This window comes from Anabrus simplex, chromosome 1 (genome assembly GCF_040414725.1).
Source record: "Anabrus simplex isolate iqAnaSimp1 chromosome 1, ASM4041472v1, whole genome shotgun sequence".
Classification (NCBI taxonomy): Eukaryota; Metazoa; Arthropoda; class Insecta; order Orthoptera; family Tettigoniidae; genus Anabrus; species Anabrus simplex.
In genome coordinates, this window is record NC_090265.1 from 1,579,448,401 (window position 1) to 1,579,468,399 (window position 19,999).

Genomic DNA, 19,999 nt, shown 5'->3' on the forward strand with positions numbered 1-19,999 from the left:
CATACCCAAACTATGGCCAATATCCATACCAGCGTGAACAAAGTAGCCGGGTATATTTCGGTTCAAAACGTGCCGAAAACCTATTTGCATCCTTCAAAAACTGCCTACCAGACAACTATCAACCTCCCACTCCTCTTCAGTATCATTCACCCCAACCCTCCCATCCAGAACTCTATACTCAACTACATAAACTCTTTCAACCAAAATCCTTCTACCACAATATCCGCACTAACCACGCAGCGAAGACGACTCAGAAGAAGAAGATATCGACTGCACTTCCCCTCTCTTATTCTGCCCGCAACAACACCACCTTTCCAGTTTCACCCAAATGCCATGTCTTAATATTTCCTCACACCGACCAAGTAACTCTCATCCGCAGAACTATAATGTAAGTACCATCATGCCCCTTTTCGACGAACACCTAGCAGACATTAAAAGAGATCCACAACCAACTCCTTATGGTCATTCCCCGCTGTAATTAATCCATCTCTTCATTTTAGCAGGACTTGAGCCTACCAACATTCCCACACCAGTCATCATAAACACCGTACAACACACCTCAAATTTAGTCGTGACCCTCGAACAAAAGACCGCTCACCAAAGAACTCAAAAATTCCCCCTCCCTATGACATCATCAGTAAAACACGTCCGAATCCAAGCCACACATGCCACCCCCCACATCACAGGACGCTATTACATAAGCAACCTACTGCCCACCCAAAACCAAATCTAAACGCCAAGATATTCAAACAAACTTCCCATTTTTCAGAACAACAACTCGGGAATCCCAGACAACCCCTATCTAACATCATCAGTACCCGCGCAAGTTACACCTCACACCAAATAATTTTCTTCCCAAACCAACCCTCAAACCGATGAAAAATAATAACAAATCACACCTCCCAGCTATGATACTCAAACACAAACCATTCCTCCTCCCTCAGCCATGCCCACAAACCAAACCTGACACAAATATACAAAAATCACATATATCACCACAGACCAAACACGAATTTTCCTACCGAAACATGCTCATGAACGGCAAACTCTCCCCCAAAAGAACAAAATACAACTAATGAGCATACAACACTTACTACACCCCACCCACAAAACCACCCTCCTGCGCCAACCGCGTCCTCCCCATCCCCCACTACGTACTACAAATGCCTAAAACTTGATCATTGCCAAGACAATCACGCGGCCTGGCTGCCCATATGCCAAGCGGGCAATTAAAGCAAAATACCGCCAACATCATAAACAGAACACACGAATGCACCCACTCAATTACACCAAACCTCACCTGCCAACCACCCAAGACACATTTACCCTCATCCAAATCTTCAGCAACTACCACCGACCTAATTAGGACCATCTCGGTGGCTTGAGTAGCCGAGACCCTGAGCAAACCAGATAATTCCTCCACCCCCTCACAAGCCAAGTGCAGCCTAAATAATTCCCGCGCCCATAAATCAAATCACGCGCGAAGTAAATCTCACTTCTTCTTAAAACACACGCTCACTCCATCTGCATCTCACCATCTATTGTTATACAGTATCCCCTTCGCTGCACACGATGAAGCACTGGTCAAACAGGAAGCCGAGTCGCGGTGCACTGTTATTCACCGATATCATTATAGTGCTATTCCAAATTCTACCATCTGCCATCAAACTTCTACATTATAAGTCATGCGCACGATATATAATATGGGACGTTTGCAGTCTCGAAAGCAACATTGGGTATGATCACCACATGCTATATTACTTAATAAAAGCTGTGCCAACCATCTAACATGTAACAATATCGACCATCCGACTACCCAACATAAACAATGACACACACAACAAAAACACATTCTAAAACGACTTTAAAATACTAAAAATTATCCAAACTTATAAAAGAACTTGTACATCACAAACTTACACACTTGCGTACAGACCGACAGAGGAGCGCCAGAGTCACACTGGTATCGGTACTTCACAAACCATCTATCTCCTCTATGGGTAGGTGGTTCATACGGATGACCAGGGCGACATGTATTTACTACTGTTGGAGCGTTCAGTAAAGGTTTAAAGCAGACCCAAAACCCTGTAACACGGAAGCAATTTTTCGAAGTGAGAACTTCGGTCTTCTAACGAATATATAGTTATAGTAATGCATAAACCTGCAAGTTGTATAGTAAGTAGCTGTGTAGAGCTGAGAGCAGTGAGGGTTCGAATCCTCTTTCAATCATTACATGTTATTTCCATTTTGTACTCTGGTAGACATTGTCTATGAAGATCTGAATTCCTCCTTCTTGTTATTTGTCTTCTGTCGCAAGGACACAAATAGATCTTATGACGACAATTAGGAAGGAAGCGACCAAGAGTTTAATTAAGATATAGCCCGAACACGTATCTCGTGTGGAGATGGGACACCACTGAAAACTATCTTAAGGGCTGTGACAGTGGGGTTCGAACGCACTACCCCCGAATAGAAGCTCACAACTATGTGAACCATATCGTGTAGTGAACTTGCTCAGTACTTGTCTTTCCTGAAGTCGCAGATAACCTCATTGCGAAGTTATACGAGGTCAGATCAGAAAATAAGTTGCACTTCACAGTTATGGCCATTTATTACACCACCTATACAACAGCAACACGACTTTAACGACATACACTGTAACGTCACTTTTCCACATATTATCCAAGAGACTCCAAATATTTCTGCGAACGCACAACTAACTTGTCGAAGCCGGATGCATAGAAATTTCCTCCAGCGTTCTGCAACCACCCGGAGACAGCGGCCTTCACCTCCTCATCGGTCTGGAAACGTCGACCACTGAACTCCGTTTTGAGCTTACCGAACAGATGAAAGTCGCATGGCGCTAGGTCGGGACTGTAGGGTGGATGTTGCCAGACCTCCCACTTGAAACGCTGCAGCAGTTCTCTCGTTTGGCGGGCCTTGTGAGGTGTTGCGTTATCGTGCAACAAAATCACACCGACGCGTTTCTTTAATCGCTTTGCGCAACCGGTGCAACGTTTGACAATACGACGCCGCGTTGATCGTCATTCCTTTCGGCATGAATTCCACGTGCAGCAAACCCTCCATGTTAAAGAACACTGTCGCCATAATCTTACCAGCTGAAGGTTGAACCTTGGCCTTCTTTCGTTGTGGTTATGAGGGGTGCACCCATTCTATTGATGTTCGCTTTGTTTCGGGGGGGAAGTCCTGGACCCACGTATCGTCGCCTGTGACGATTCGCCGCAGAAACCTGTTGCCGTCTGCGGCATAGTGTTGCAAAAATGCCAGGGAGAATTGGAAACGTTGTCCCTTGTGCTCATCGGTGAGAAGACGTGGGACCCATCTTTGACACAGCTTACGATATCCAAGGTCCTCGTGAACAATGGCGAACACACTGCCATACGACATGTTCAGCTGCGTTGCGATTTCTCTCAGTTTAATGCGCTGGTTCTGTCTAATGATCGCATTCACACTGTTGACCTTTTCACGGGTCCTGGACGTTGCGGGCCTGCCTTCGCGATGGTTGTCCGTGATATCCGTGCGTCCGGCTTCGAATTGCTGAAACCACTTCACTATACCTTGCCGGGAAATGGCCCGCTCCCCATACACAGCACTAATTTCACGATGAATGTCCGTGAAATTCTTCCTTTCAGCCCGTAGGAACCGGATTGTCGCACGCACCTCATATTTGGAGTGAACGTCCAGTTGACGCGCCATTCCATTTGGCCGCTACATACACAATACTAGACGAGACACCACAGCGTCCTGCCTAACAGACGTGTGGGCAGTGTCTGTCCCTATCTCCGCTGTGCCCACGTTTGGGACACACAGCGCGCTGCTGCGGAGCGTTAGTGCAGCTAACCTTTTGATCCACCTACGTAATAAACACAATACACATATTAAATATTACAACCTAAAAATCGACTGCAGACAAGCGCATTGTGTATACAACAACTGAATTATGATAGATCCATCCAACCAAGTAATATTTAATGAACCCTTTAGGTCCATATTGAGGGATACCTACCTTCCTTACCTATCAGCAAAGTTCATGAGATCTGTCTCTTGGGTCGTTTCGGGTTCTTCGTCACTTGCTGAGGTAAAGATAGGGTTCATTAATTCTAATCTATCTACCGGAATGAAAGGTCTGTTTAAAAGATTCCTATTTATTCAGGAAATTCTGAAGCATGTCAATTGTATCATAGAAGTCAATTGTGTCCACTGGACACCACAATCATTTTACATAAATGTCAGAACACTGGTGTGAGACTTTAACGTAATTGCCTGATGGGCATTCTTACTAGAAACCATTGTCTCGATTATTAATCATTTAAGAAAGGAAAGTCTGGAAATCCTTAAATTCGGCTTCCATGTGAGACCACATGTACCATCATAGTGATTCGTTATGGTCCAGCCCTCGTAACACGAACTCTGGACTCTGAGTATAATTAAGGCAGTCCAATTGGTGTGTGCCACACAGTGGTTCTACGGCATGGACCCTTAATTGAATCGATGTGACCTGCGTCTATGTCATGGACCGACATCTAATCTTCTAAGTTACTTTAAAGTCATTGTGGATGATGACCGCAAGGAAATGATGCTACAATGGCATATGGCCCTAATCTAAGTCACTGAGGTTGATGACCCCCTGACCATCCAAGTTTCTAGGCTGAAGGCTAAACACAATTAAGTTACATCGGTTTATGACCAAAGTTCCACTTTACTATCCCCAGCACATCACTGCTCAATCAATCAAAGTTCAATAATTACAACAATAGCAATGCTCACAAACTTTGTGGCAGTAAAATCCATTTCCTTCGGATACGTCCCCTTAATCGTTACTTTACATGTTAATATTCCCCAGAAAACAAACTAAAATTTCCAGAATGCATCTCCAAGTTATTCGCTTGATTAAAGTTATTTCAAAATGCGGTTTCACTGAATTTAATAATTAAATAAATTTAAATGATTTAACGAAATGTTAAAGATCAGTAAATTTTATCTCCGCGGACTCTGGTTTCTTCACAAATTCCTACGCAGCTGTGATGTGACTTCAATATTGCGATGTTTATCTGGCTGGAAAAGAATTTTACATAATTCATGTCCAGCTGTATATATCCCATCTCGTGATATCATGCTTAAAAATCTAATCTAGTCCTAACCGTTATTAACACTTGGATATCCTAATAATCTACGCACAAACCAAACAACTCGCCATATCATTACGATGTCATATCTCGTCATTACCATTATGAATTTTGCACACCCCTCGCTGACAAACCGGTCGTCACGACCATCGCTCTATATTTTGGACAACCCTGAAATTGGGTTACTCTGTTCCTTATACTCAAAGTTCGTGATTTCAAATGTTCATTACGTCCCCATTTACAGTATTTCACAATACTTAGATCATTACCGGCTATGAATTTTCAACTAAATCCAGAATTTTAACGTTTCCCCTGGCCGAGAATTACAGTACAATCTCCACTCCACTCTTTTTCGCGTTATCATAGCTGAGGTCTCTCACCCCATGCTCGCTTGGCAGTTACATAAACCACCCGGTTCGTTCTACCTGACTGACTTCTCAAAATGCTCCCTTTAAACTCTGCCGACATGATTAAACAAATACGATATTCTAACCAACAAAATGCACAGATATGCTTCAAGATGCCCACACTAATTATACGCGTCGCCAATTATACCGCTATGGATTTCTATGAATTCCTTTCCATTCTCAACATTATAAAATATTCCTCGGCTATCATATCCCGGCTTCAATGACAGGACTCTAACCTGATTCGCACATCTCATCTCAACTCATATAAAACACTCCTCGGGCTTCCGTGTCCCGGCTTCAATGACAGGTCCAACCTGATTCACAAAACTAACCTCTGTTTCCCAGCTCCACAATTATCCTCGACAAAGAACTGGAATAAAATCCCCACTAGAAATCCCGACGTCTAATATCGCACAATGCATTAATCATGAATAACTTCGCATAAATGATATCGTATTTAATAACTTGATTTTTACGAGAAATGACTGAAACATTCTACTAGATCTTTTATTGTCAGTCAGACACAGTTTAAAATGGGCATTAAATAAAACGTTTCTCTCCGTGACCAAATTCATCACCCTAGGTTCTCATCCGACAGCGCGCTTCCACTCGATTGAAAATGAGTGACCATGGATTATTATTATTAACGTCAAATTGCAGACAGAAGAATTTTTCGTTGAATGAACATCTTAATTTGACATCACAAAATATAGGCAGTACACTCACACGGATGACGATCTACATTGGACGTGATATCACTTCGGAATCCTGTTCAATAACTTTTTACAACATTATACGGCCCTCGCAAGACTTCAAAATTTTATCCAAGTGGAAAATAAAACAAATGACTCTTTTAGTCGTACTCTCACATTTACAAAACTTAGTAGGGCGACCACTGCGTCGTATATCCCCATTCAAATACACTTTTAGAAATCACGAGACGAGATATAAGAGGTAGTAAGATGGAAAGCCACCTACCTCATGTCGTCACGCCAGTATTCGTCTTAGGGCTCACCTGTGACCCTGGCATTTTATTTAGCCATCTTTACATTCATGGCTGTACATCTCATTATGTTTCTTCAGGTTTCCTGGAATAAAGCATAAAAAAAAAAAGAAAATACCCTTCACTTGATTGCTTGAACGCACACGATGGACTATAATTATTTCCGCACACGAATTACTCAATCACATTAGAATTTATTCAGTACTTTGACCGTCCTATCTGTTACAATTATTTCACTCAAGAAAACTATCTCCTCATGGAGTCAAGACTTAGCCGCAATGGCTAAAATCTGCAGTTGAACTCAGTCTACTTTCGTTGGTTTGATTTCGCAGAGCAACTCAACAATTTTTCGTCCGCTTTGTATCACAAATGCCGGAGAAGGACACTTCGTCATGGCGTCCCTTCATATTTATAGCAGTTACCCCCTCTCTTCGGATCTCTCCCTTTGCCGCCAAGAAAATTTTTATAAATTTTCTGACTTACCTAAACTGTAATTTCAAGAGTTTTGAAAGTGACTACATGCTTGCTACATTTCTGGCGGTAGTGTTCATGGACATTTAAAATTTTTACGGGTTCGATTTGTGAGATGATTGACCTCCTTTGATAGGCACTATATTTTTTTGACTTGGCGTGGTCACGCCATGTACACGCGCTTTGAAATAGTTCATAAAAATGACTTGAGATTCTTCCGCCGTCGACACGTGTGGTTGACGTCACGTACCCCAGAGCGTGGGACCGAAGGTAATCACCCCCTCGTCACGTGTCAAATCCATGCTATCAAGAATCCAACTTTTAATTTAATTGTTACATTATGCATAATGTTCTTAGGGCACAAAGGTCATGGGTTCAATATCTACTATATTCTTCTACTCCAAGGGGAATTGTTACCACTATCAGGGCTTAAGATTGGCATGGTTCAATAGTGTCGTCAATCGCCACGGGCATGTGCAATGAACTGGGTGAGAGTGGCGAATGACATATGTTCTATTCTACGCTGTGGTCGTTGCAGCAAGGCAAATCTGTCCATACGTTTATTTTATTTTTACTAGTCGTTTAACTTCGCATTTACTCGTGGAATGTATTCAATGGTGTAAGAATGGGAAAGGGGTAGTGTCTATACCTTCGAGTCATAGATCTTGTACAGACAACCACTATGTGTAAAGTGATGAGTACTTGAATATAGTATTACTCCATGGAGGAGCAAGAGGTCGGTAGATGCAGAGTGGCTCTCAACAGCTCTGCACTCTGACCGGCCAACCGAACAGAGGAGGGGTGGCCACGGCTCTACCTTGGCTCTACGCTTCTCCATTCGGGAGACGGGACAGGGCTGGACCTCTCGGCTGTCCCCAACCCTCGGCTGTCCTGAGAATGGTTTTTAGTGGTTTCCCAGTTCGTTCCTAGTATAGGTCACGGCCGCCAACCCCTTCACCTTCTCCGAGCATCTCCTTCACCGTCACAAATCTTCCGGCCTGAGAGACGGAGTCACCGTCTAAGAGGCCCGCCTCCCCCTTCAGGGAGGAATGAAAGCATTTTAGTAGTAGTAGAAGCAACATGTAACGCATAAGGCGCACGGTAATCATATCAAGAACAATTTACTTGAGGAAGATTATCGGCTTCGAATGCATTTCGGACGTGTTTCAAAACAGCTGCGGCTTCGTTTGGAAGGATCCTGTTCGGGATGCGCCACTGATATCTGATGATAACGAGAAATCTATATATAATGCAATTGAAGACACTCCGCACACCAGAGCACTTGATTTAAAAACCAGACAGGAATCTGTACTGCGCATTTTGCATCGCAATAAATTGTGCACGTCGAATGTGATATCTGAACCTGATTATTATTGGTCTTAATGTACGGCTCATGTACGAATAAATTATATGCATAAAACGGGTTTTTTCTACCATTCGTTTGGAATCTCCGAACGCACGGCAGATCAGTGATCCTTGAACACCCTTGGCCGTAAAAAGGTCGGCTGTAGCTGTTCTTATGTTATACCATTTCAGTGTCAACACGAACAATTACTTTTATGGTTCTAAGCATTTATTCATTGTTACCTTATTTTTATTGCTTGTTTGTCACTAACAATTCCACTTATTTCAGAGCTTGTGCCTGTTATTGGAGGACACGGGAGACGTTTTCACGTTAGATTCTAAACTGTAGGTTGTAAAAATCTGAAGAAATGAGGCCAGGTGATTCATCTAGTATAAATAAGATTATTTTTTCATGATTTATAGCAACTATGACCGTCCATATGTCGCTTTAGACTAAATAGGTCTTCCAAGAGAACTTATTCTATATTCGAAATATTTCCCACTGCTTTCGCGTACTTGTAATTTACTTACATATATTTCACAATGTTTTGTTTGATGCCAATCTATGCGGTCATTTTTCGTCTTCAGTGTACTTTAACTAGAACTAAATAATTATATTTGGATGAAGCAGAAGCTGTATCTTCATTTTATAACAAAATTCGAATTGCAAATTTCAGAATTCCTCCCACAGAGTGGTACTGAGTGTCTAAATAGCACGTATAAAAATCACAGTCGAATGTCAAAACAAGTCATTGGTAAAGTGAAAGTATGTCATTAAAACCATTCTTACCTCTCCTCAAAAGTAATTAAAGTGGCCATACTTCCTTTTATTTCTTAGATACGGATTTAGCTTATGTCTCTCTCAGTTGGCTACAAGAAGCATCAAATGTTCGTAAATAACAGGAAGTTTTCTAACGTGAAATGTATTTCATAATTTCAGACGAAGCGTTTTACTAATAAATGTATCAGATGTAGTTGACCCTGTTGTTGTTTAATGACGGACCTATTCATACATTCCATTAAGAGTCAGGCATTGTAATACAGTCTTAGCACATTGTCTACTTCTTGATAAGTACGTTCGATTTGGGCCATTCTGGGAGGTTATTATGTTCTGCTCTTTACATTGCGTACAGGAGTTAAAAGTGAGCATTTCAAATCCCTGGCCGAAGTCTTAAATTAGCCAGGTAGCTCCAGCAGCCATTGAAACACCTCAGATGGAAAAAAAATTGCCGTGTATATTGAATGCTTGTTTTATGGGAATTCAGTGTGTTATTTGTATAGAAAGGATTTAATTCTTCAATAGTATTTGTTGTTAGATTAGGTTAAGGTATCCCAAACGAATTTATTTTGTGTTTTGTGTTTGTCCTTCTCTTGACTGACTTATAGTCAGGTGGTGTTTATTTCAATGCTCAGTCAGTATGTCCAGAAATGGAATAAATAATTTGTGGACTGTAAGGAATAATATGGTAAAATAATTAAAGTACCAGTACCTTGGGTTTCTTAGTCCACAGTTGATCTGGCAGCAAGTCCTTTGGCAGATGACATTTGATACAGCGAGGGGACGGGCTGTTCTCTGCTAGAGTAATTGTATCCATCACATTCCTACGACGCTCATCATCGTCTTCGAGAATAAAGCCATATCTAAAGAATGAAAGACAGAGACTATCATACACGGCGTAATACGAACTCTCAAACAATATCAAAATTAAATTATGGTTCTTTCTGGAAAATTATTTTTTGAAATATTTCCGTTATTAGAAGTACATTGTTTCTCTCCATAGTTGAGTCGTCACCATCTTCGTCTTCAGAACTCGGAGCATTGGGTTCGATTTCCAGTCGTGTCGGGAGATGTTAATCTTGAACTGTTTAATCCTATAGGGTACCTATAGTGTCCCTAACGTCCTTGCTATTCATACAACGCACTTGACACTATCATCCACTTTAACAAGAGGCAGTTTCCTATAAACGGCAGACACCCTCGATCTTCCAAGGTTTGCACCAGGATAATAATAGACATGCGAATTATTATTATTATTATTATTATTATTATTATTATTATTATTATTATTATTATTATTATTATTATTATTATTATGACGGAATTGGATCAATTTCTATTCAGACACAAAGAAAGGCTTCCAATATACTGCAAATTACCACTCCAGAGGCTCTCAGTTTGGAAACGTCGTGATGTACTCGTAGCTGGAACTGGCATTATTTCTCCTTACTTGTTTTAGGGTTCCTGCATTCATCTTTCCCACTTGACGTGCCTTGGTCAAATTACAATCAATCAATCAATCAATCAATCAATCAATCAATCAATCAATCAATCAATCAATCAATCAATCAATCAATCAATCAATCAATCAATCAATCAATCAATCAATCAATCAATCAATCAATCAATCAATCAATCAATCAATCAATCAATCAATCAATCAATCAATTCTTATCTGCATTTAGGGCAGTCGCACAGGTGGCGGATTCACTATCTGTTGTTTTCTTAGCCATTTATTAAATGATTGCAAAGAAATTCATTGAACATCCTCCTTGGTAAGTTATTCCAAACTCTAACTACCCTTTCTAAAAACGAGTATTTGCCCCAGTTTGTCCTCTTGAATCCCAGCTTTATCTTCACATTGAGACCTTTCCTACTTTTAAAGACACCACTTAAACTTCGTCTACTGATGTCATTCCTAGCCATCTATCCACTGACAGCTCGGAACATACCACTTAGTCGAGCAGCTTGTGTCCTTCCTCCCAAGTCTTCCCAGCTCAAACTTTGCAACATTTTTGTAACGCAACTGTTTTGGCGGAAATCATCCAGAACAAATCGAGCTGCTTTTGTTTGGACTTTTTCAAGTTCTTGAATCAAGTAATACTGGATTACCGTCGCTGCGTGAGCAATACCACGTACATATCTGATACTGCAATTCCTATCCACTACTTTCCTTAAGACTGGTCATGCCTCCCAGCCACATATGGATATGCAGTCCATCAGAACAGTTTTCCTTGTATTCAGTTACCTATGCGAATGTCTAAAGGAAAAGTTAACTTTACCGTACCGTACTCTAGAAGTGTACATTAGTGTGACGTATTTAGGTACTCCTGTAATATAATGAATTGAAGGTTCGTTTTCTATTACACATTAGTGTAGCAATTGCACTATCAGACACGCGGTTTTGCTCCTACTCTGAGAGTATTACATTCGCAAGATCTAGGGAATCGTACATTTTTACAGCCCCTTCCATTTTTTACCCACATTCTTAGAAATGTCGAATACCTATTTTCTCATAGAAGGGGAGGATCATGTTGTTGATTTACTCTTAAAATAGTAATGAACACCGCCACCACCACCAACAACAACACCAAACCATAAATTTATGAACAATATAACATAAAATACAGCAAGTTTCTGGAATTCTCAAGCTCTCTCCCTCGCAATAATAGGGCTTTGACAGTACTGCTCCTCTGATAATGCGTTATCCACGACCGACCAAAGAGTGGTTCTTTCAGTATCCCATTCAAAAACTTTACCTCAGCTGTATTTTGAACGATCTTTACAGTCTATAAAGTATATCGCCGTCTACTGGTTTATTGACAAAGGGGGTAACATATTCGAATATTCAACATTAATTAGATTTCAACATAAATCAATGGAATAAATGGCAATTAAGAAAGAAATTTTCAAAGATTTTGTCCTTGTGGAATCAATATAATTAGTCTATGTTGGCACCGGTCATGTGGTATACGTCCACACGATATTCTAATTCCTGCCATACGCTGCTCGGTATATCAGGCGCAACTCCCGTAACCGCACTGATAATACTGTACATCGTTTCAGGTCGTTGATGTCTGATGGCACTGGGGTGAAAATAAACGTAGTACTTCAGAAAGCCCCAAAGAGAAAAAGTCACAGGGTGTGAGGTCAAGTGAGTGGGGAGGCCACACGAGAAGTGCAGAATCGTCGTTTCCCGCAGTGAGAAAAATTCAGCGTTTTGTGAATAGCGAATTCAGGTAAGCTACAATGTGGCTATTGAAATATCGCGGAGGTGTATCCATACGTTTTTGCCTGTTATTTTGGTAAAGAAAACACGTAATTTTCATGGTAAATTAATTTTTTTTGTATATTTAAAATATTGGCCAATGGCTTCTACACACATCGCCCATCTTAGGTAAGTCATAAATACCATGCCAGAGAAACTGCTTGTCTTTTGCGGCAAACCATTCGTCCAGCCATTTTTCAACTCCCTCGAAATTGCTGAAGTGGTGCTCTGCGAGCGCGTGGCCCATTGGTGAGAAGAGGTGATAGATGGCGCCAGGTCGGGGCAGTACGGCGGGTGCGGAAGGATGTTCCATCCAAGCGATTTCAAGGTGTCTTTCACTGGTTTTGCCGTGTGAACGGCACATTGTCGTGTAACAAAATCATTTTGCCACATCTTCTGGCCCATTCCGGTCGTCTTTTGATCAATGCGTAATTTAAATTAATCATTTGTTGGCGATAGCGTTGTGCATTAAGGGTTTCGCCAGGCTTCAAGAGTTCATAATATACCATAGCGCTCTAGTCCCAGCAGACACAAAGCATGGTCTACTTATCGAAGCGATTTGGCCTTGACGTTGAGGAACCGGGTTCGCCAGGTGACAGCTACGTTTTTCTCCACTTCGGGATTTCAAAATAAATCCAGTTTTCTTCATCCGTCACAATTCGGTACAGAAATGATTTTCTTTCGTGGCATTGAAACAGTATTTCACAAGTGACTTTGCGATTTTCCACTTGTTCATTCAAATCGTGTGGGACCCATTCACGGAGTTTATTGACTTCCCGATTGCTCGTAAACATCTGCTGATTGTTTCTTGTGACACATTTAATGCTTGTGCCAATTCTCGCTGAGTTTGAGTCCAGACGCACACTGACTTTTACATTGAAATCACCACATTTAAATTGTCAAAATCATGTCTCGCATGTTCTGATCGATGGAGCGTGTTCACCATATGTTTCTATCAACAAACGATAACTTTCCACAGCCTATTTATTTTGATTAAGTAAGAAAACCAAAGCGTGCCGCAAATGTTCTTTTTCAGGCACAAACGTCGACGTCATCACTGAACGATACAACACAAACGCTAGGGTTTGGCGGTCTCAACTTGTGTGTGTTGGTAGATTAATATCAGACGAACAGCTTGTAGATGATGCTTGTTTTTTTCTTTTCTTTCTTTTTTTTTTTTTTTTGGCTAGTTGCTTTACGTCGCACCGACACAGATAGTTCTTATGGCGACGATGGGATAGGAAAGGCCTAGGAGTTGGAAGGAAGCGGCCGTGGCCTTAATTAAGTTACAGCCCTAGCATTTGCCTGGTGTAAAAATGGGAAACCACGGAAAACCATCTTCAGGGCTGCCGACAGTGGGATTCGAACCCACTATCTCCCGGATGCAAGCTCACAGCAGCGTGCCCCTGACCGCACGGCCAACTCACCCGGTATGCTTGTTGTTTAAATAAGCCTAACATCTAAGGTCATCGGCCCTATCAGACGAGCGAACTGACGTATGTGTCAAATTAATACGCTGCGCAATCTTCCCTGGCGCCATTTCTTAGTGAAACCAGAAAAGACTTATGCGTACACCTGGCATATCTTTCTGAAAAATGAAGAATCCGTGGCATTCCTGAGATTGCGGCATGAGCCATTGTTGCAGCATATCGAGATAAGTGGAGCCTGTGACCAATCTGTCGGCTGAAAAGAATGGGCTGTAAACTTCTCTCACTTGCTTTACCGTGTTCGCCAGTGGTCCGGACTGCCAACTGCTCTTCCCCTTGCAGAGACATCCAGTACTCTCAAATCTCCTAACCCACTTGTAAAACATCTTTCTGGCTTGGGGACCCTTATTAAATTTCCTACGGAAACACTTCTGCACTAACGTCACTGAATTAGTACGCGCAAACTCTGTCAAAAGAAATGGCTTCTCTGTAGCTGACGTCATTTTAAGAACTAACGCCACCTACAGCGGCGGAAAATGGACATTCATTCATTCTCGGGACTTTTAACAAAGCCTTGATTTCTTTATTAATTTATTGTTGCTATTATGGCGTTTATTTTGAACTCTACTTCAAGTTATTCTCTACTTGAGTCTAAGATCAGTTGGTTACAAAGGCGAGTAACTCAAAATGATTCTGTTAGGGACTCTGCTAGAGTTTGCTTCTGCATCGAGTAGCTAAAACGTTTTAATCATTCTTATCAGAACCAAACTAGCTTAATCACGTTTTTAGATATTGTCGAACTAGGCACGTTCAGCTACAAATTTGCTACTGTTAATAAATGTCTCCTTATAAGTTTATAAAAAATTATTTTATTTCCTCTTCACATTAGAACGAATATCTTCTTTCTTTCTTTCTTTCTTTCTTTCTTTCTTTCTTTTTTAATCTGTTTACCCTCCAAAGTTGGTTTTTCCCTCGGACTCAGCAAGACACCCCATCTCTACCGCCTCAAGGGCAGTGTCCTGGAGCGTGAGACATTTGATCGGGGAATACAACTGGGCAGGAGGAATAGTACCACGCTGAGGCGGTCTCACCTGCTATGCTGAACAGGGGCCTTGTGGGGGATGGGAAGATTTGGAGGGAGAGGCAAGGAAGAGGGAAGGAATCGGCCGCGGTCTTAAGTTATGTACCATCCCGGCATTTGCCTGGAGGAGAAGAGGGAAACCACGGAAAACCACTTCGAGGATGGCTGAGGTGCGAAGCGACTCATTTGATCTCTCGAGGCTTAGTGAACTCCGTTCCAGCCCCCGTACCACTATTCAAATTTCGTGGCAGAGCCGGGAATCGAACCAGGCCCTCCGGAGGTGGCAGTTAATCACACTAACCACTACACCACAGAGGTGAACTAGAACGAACATCTGTGTCGTAATTCTGGTTATAAGCTAAAAGTAATACTTGAAAAAATTTTACGGAGCGGAACCTTAATTTAACTTGATCTATTGCGAGTATAGAAATATTCAACCTCAGTTACCAGTGTTTCACCCCAGTATGTCCTTGAGTCCATCAGTTATATTGCCACACCTTTCCAATATGCCGATGGCTAGTTCCCTTCTGGGCACTTAATTTTGATATACAATCTAAGTGCAGACATGTATATATAGGTGGTATCACTTACTCTCCCCCAGCGCACTGTTACTACATTGTCCTGTAAAAGAGGATTACGGTTGTGTCAACGGCGTAGAAATCATCGGAGCTAGAACTCCGTCTCCCTTTCGTTGACACAACTCAGCTTGCCTCACCACTGTAATTAAATTAATGTACTCACCTGAAGGGTAGTTGGAGAGCTTCCAAATAAATTACTGTGATATTTACTGAATGTGTCTACAAGTTGCACACAATCTGTGATCAGCTGAGCATTTCCATTCAAACTTACTCGATGAATGGAGACCGGGTGAAAAGGTTTTCTTGGGTTGCTCGGTTGAAGTCCATGTTGTTGATCAACAACCAGACCATTTCCTGTGTCCATGTTGTTCCTGAAACAGACGATAGTATTATATTTCCTACTTAAAAGCTCCGTTCAAGCTTATTCGTCTACAAATGTCTTTTAAGGCCATTTCTCCACTGACAGGTTAGAATATACCGCTTAGTCGAGTAGTTCGTCTTCTTACTACCAAGTCTTCCGACCATAAAGTTTGCAACGTTTTCATAACACTATTTTGTTAGAGATCACACTGAACAATTCATGCTGCTTTTCTTTGGATCATTTCCAGTTCCCGAATCAAGTAATCCTGGAGAGGGCCCCACACATTGGTACCATACTCTAAGGTGGGTCTTACCAGAGACTTATACGCCCTCTCCTTCAAATCCTTACTACAACCTCTGAATACCCTCTCAACGATATGAAGGGATGTGTAAGCTGTATTTATAATCCCGTTAGTGTGATTACAAATGAAGATATTTTCTTACATTGATACTTAAGTACTCAGTGATACCCATGAGGTACTTCCACACTCTCAACAATGTAATTTAATCTGAGTGGAATTTTTCGCTTTTTGAAACTTACAACCTGACTTTTCATCCCTTTTACAATAACATTATTCTTTGTTAGAGATCACACTGAACAAATCGCGCTGCTTTTCTCTGGATTATTTCCAGTTCCCGAATCAAGCAAGCCTGGAGAGGGCCCCATACACTGGTACCATACTCTAAGGGGGATCTTACCAGAGACTTATACGCCCTCTTCCTCAAATCCTTACTGCAACCCATGGATACCCTCTTAACTATATGAAGTGGTGTCTACTGTCCATCACACAAATTCGTCGCGGATTTTTTCCAGTCGCTCACAACGCTATATCTTATCTATTACTCTATACAGTATAATATCATCCGCAATAAAGCTTTATATGTGTTCCCAGTTCTTTACTAATACCATTGACATACCGGGTGTTTCACCAACCACTTATTTTATCGGAGATAGGCAACCCAGATTATGCGTAGAACCCAAAGGACACCAAATAACTTGATGTTTCTCCTTACGGTCGATGAAGCTCTCCCCTACCTGTGTGTCATCACTGTAAATTGATCCATGCACCTAGCAAAGGAAAAACTACTACGCACAATTCCGCACCAAACACTAAGGACCATTCTGCAAACACGAGATATATTGCGCCTTGAAATAATACAAATACCCGTAATAAGATCGAATTCATAGATTATGCCACGTGTTCTATAATGTAAAGGAGATGAATGAATACAGTAAGACATAATTGAAGACTCTGATACGGATATTAATTTTCGAGGTGAAACGGCTACACTTAAATACTAAACCCCTAATAAGCAACACATAAGTTGACTTCGTGGTTGAAGCGGGTAAGGGCAGGAGTACAAGGTGTGTGTGTGTGTGAATGCCGTCGAGTGGTCCGAGTCGAGCAGGAGGCAATTTTTTTGAACGCCAGAGGTGCTCCATTTCAGTGGAGATACAATGAAAACCTACAACCTGTTTTCCGGTCAATGACCGGGTCAGGGATGGAATGAATGAAGCCCGAAACTTGTGGCGAGGATAGGAATTGTGCCGGCTGTCGAGGCCTGTTGCACTCCTCTGGGGCAAATCTGATTAATGACTGGCAGATGAAATGAAATGAAATGATAGTGGAGAGTTTTTCTGGAATGAAAGATGACAGGGAAAACCGGAATACCCGGAGAAAAACCTGTCCCGCCTCCGCTTTGTCCAGCACAAATTTCACATGGAGTGGCCGGGATTTGAACTACGGTATCCAGTGGTGAGAGGCCGGCGCGCTGCCGCCTGAGCCACGGAGGCTCTTAGAGACACAATAATCATCATTATTATTTTGCTATTGGTTTTAAGGGATGCGCTCTCATTTGGCGTCTTTCCCTTAAGGATGGGGAGGGGGAAGGCCTGGGAAGGAAATCGGCTTTGGTGTTTTATTAAGGTACCGTCTCGGCATTTGCTTGGTGGTGAAAATGGGAAACGGAGGAAAACCATTTTGAGGACGTCCAGCATGGGATTCGAATTCACAAACTCCCGAGTCCAATGCACACAAATACTAATCCACAATGATCTGGTCACATAACAGCACTTATTTCCTCATGATGTATTCCTATGAAAAGAACGTTGAATTGTTGCTAACTTATGTAGAAAGTAGACTCGAATGAATATGTAGGCCTATGCCACGTACTCCGTAATGGTAAAAAGTTAAATGAACACTGTAAAGTGTTATGGAAGACTTTGACACGGATATTAACTTTCGATGCGGAACAGCCATACTTTAGCATCCTTAAAATCCTTCGTAGTCTTTGTGCTTAAGTCGGTTAAGGACCGTTGGCATAAGGTGTCTGAATACCGGTAATGTAGTGGTTAGATTCCAACCTTCTGCAGGTTACTTTTAAATTTTGACCGTCAGATCATAAGTTTAGTTATTATTGCCACATATTTTCTTCCCATTATAACGGACACAGTGTTTGTGCACACTTACCAGGTCACATCACAGCACGTATTCATTCCCGTGACGAGTACGCTGATATGCTGCTCATTTATGGGGGGAAAAGGAAGAACGCAGTCCAGTTGCAATGTCGCTATAACAAGCGTTTTCCTGACAGAATATTACCAACTACCAAAATGTTCCGAAACCTCGAACGAAGATTGCGATCAACTGGGACTCTTGGAAGGGTACCTTCAGTTAGAGACGATCCTATAATATCTGATCCAAATGAAGAGGCTATTTTGTATGCAACAACCCTCACATTAGTACACGGACACTTTCACAACAGACAAACATCAGCCGGTCATGAAATGAAATGAAATGTCGTATGGCTTTCAGTGCCGGGATATCCCAGGAAGGGTTCGGCTCGCCAGTTGCAGGTCTTTCTATTTGACTCCCGTAGGCGACCTGCGCGTCGTGATGAGGATGAAATGATGATGAAGACAACACATACACCCAGCCCCCGTGCCATTGGAATTAACCAATTAAGGTTAAAATCCACGACCCGGCCGGGAATCGAACCCGGGACCATCTGAACCGAAGGCCAGTACGCTGACCGTTCAGCCAACGAGTCGGACAGCCGGTCATTATTTATGAGTATACTGCATAACAATGAATTTTACTCATACCATTCTGCATTTATACCAGCAGCTCCACGGACGTGATTTTGATGCTAGAATAACATTTCTTCAACGGGCATCACGCAGTGTGTCCAATAATACAGCCTTTTTGTCAAGAGTCCTGTTTTCAGACGAATCACGATTTCACAGCAATGGGATCGTGATATTGACTTTGGAACGCGGAGGTTCCCCATTGGGTAAGACAGGGCCCATTTCGTCCAGTTGGAAGTAAATGTCTGGTGGGTAACTGTCTCATCGAACCATATTTCTTGAAGGACATCTAATGCGAGCACGCTACTTTCATTTTCTTCAAAAAGAACTCCCACAGTTTCTGCCGAACGTGGCGCTGCGTGAACGCTTACGAATGTGATTTCAACAGGACGGGGCCCCACCCCACGGATCTGTAGTCGTCCGGAACAATCTTCATGCTTCATATCCAAATAAATGGATAGGAAGGGGATGACACGTTCACAGGCCCGCCAGATCACTCAATCTAAAGCCACTTGACTTCTTCCTGTGGGGTCACTTGAAGCAGGTAGTGAACGCACAGGAACCTGAAAATCCTTGTCACCTTAGGCAGCTGATCACCGAGGCACGCCAAACTGTTACACCTGACACTTTACAACGTGCAAGAATGTCTTTTACTACTTCATGCTGAAATCTGCATAAACAAAGTTGGTCAAAATTTCGAATATTTGTTACACTGAATATGCAGGGTACGCTACTTCCTACCTACAGACCACCATGTTGCACTCCAACCTGGCTACGTAATATCTGATAAAAACTGTCCTTTTCAGGACCAAATAAAAATTCACTCTCTGGAACATAATGATATGCGGCCATACTACAGTTAATGTAAACGGCGTTAAGAGGCAAAGAAAAGCGTACCAGCCTGTGAATCAAACATACCACTAGAGAGTTTGGCTGGTGCAACATCAGCGATGCGTGATTTAGCCACCTGAGCTACCGCAAGCCCTAGTGAATATCTCGCACGTTGTAGTCGTTATGGGCACTTCCTGTCCAAACGTAAGATAG

The 19,999-nt window shown here is 42.0% G+C and overlaps 2 protein-coding genes across 2 annotated transcripts in view; both read right to left on the bottom strand.

Annotated features, from left to right (window-relative positions):
• The window catches only part of LOC136880955 (luciferin sulfotransferase), a 331,501-nt gene that overhangs the window by 106,755 nt on the left and 204,747 nt on the right, over positions 1-19,999 (bottom strand). The window lies entirely within an intron of this gene.
• The window catches only part of LOC136862644 (luciferin sulfotransferase), a 105,208-nt gene that overhangs the window by 52,365 nt on the left and 32,844 nt on the right, over positions 1-19,999 (bottom strand). Inside the window, exons 3-4 of the mRNA XM_068225719.1 lie at positions 15,779-15,878; positions 9,866-10,016 (exon numbers count right to left, since the gene is read on the bottom strand). Coding sequence (XP_068081820.1) covers positions 9,866-10,016; positions 15,779-15,878 — 251 coding nt within the window. The remainder of the gene's footprint in view (positions 1-9,865; positions 10,017-15,778; positions 15,879-19,999) is intronic.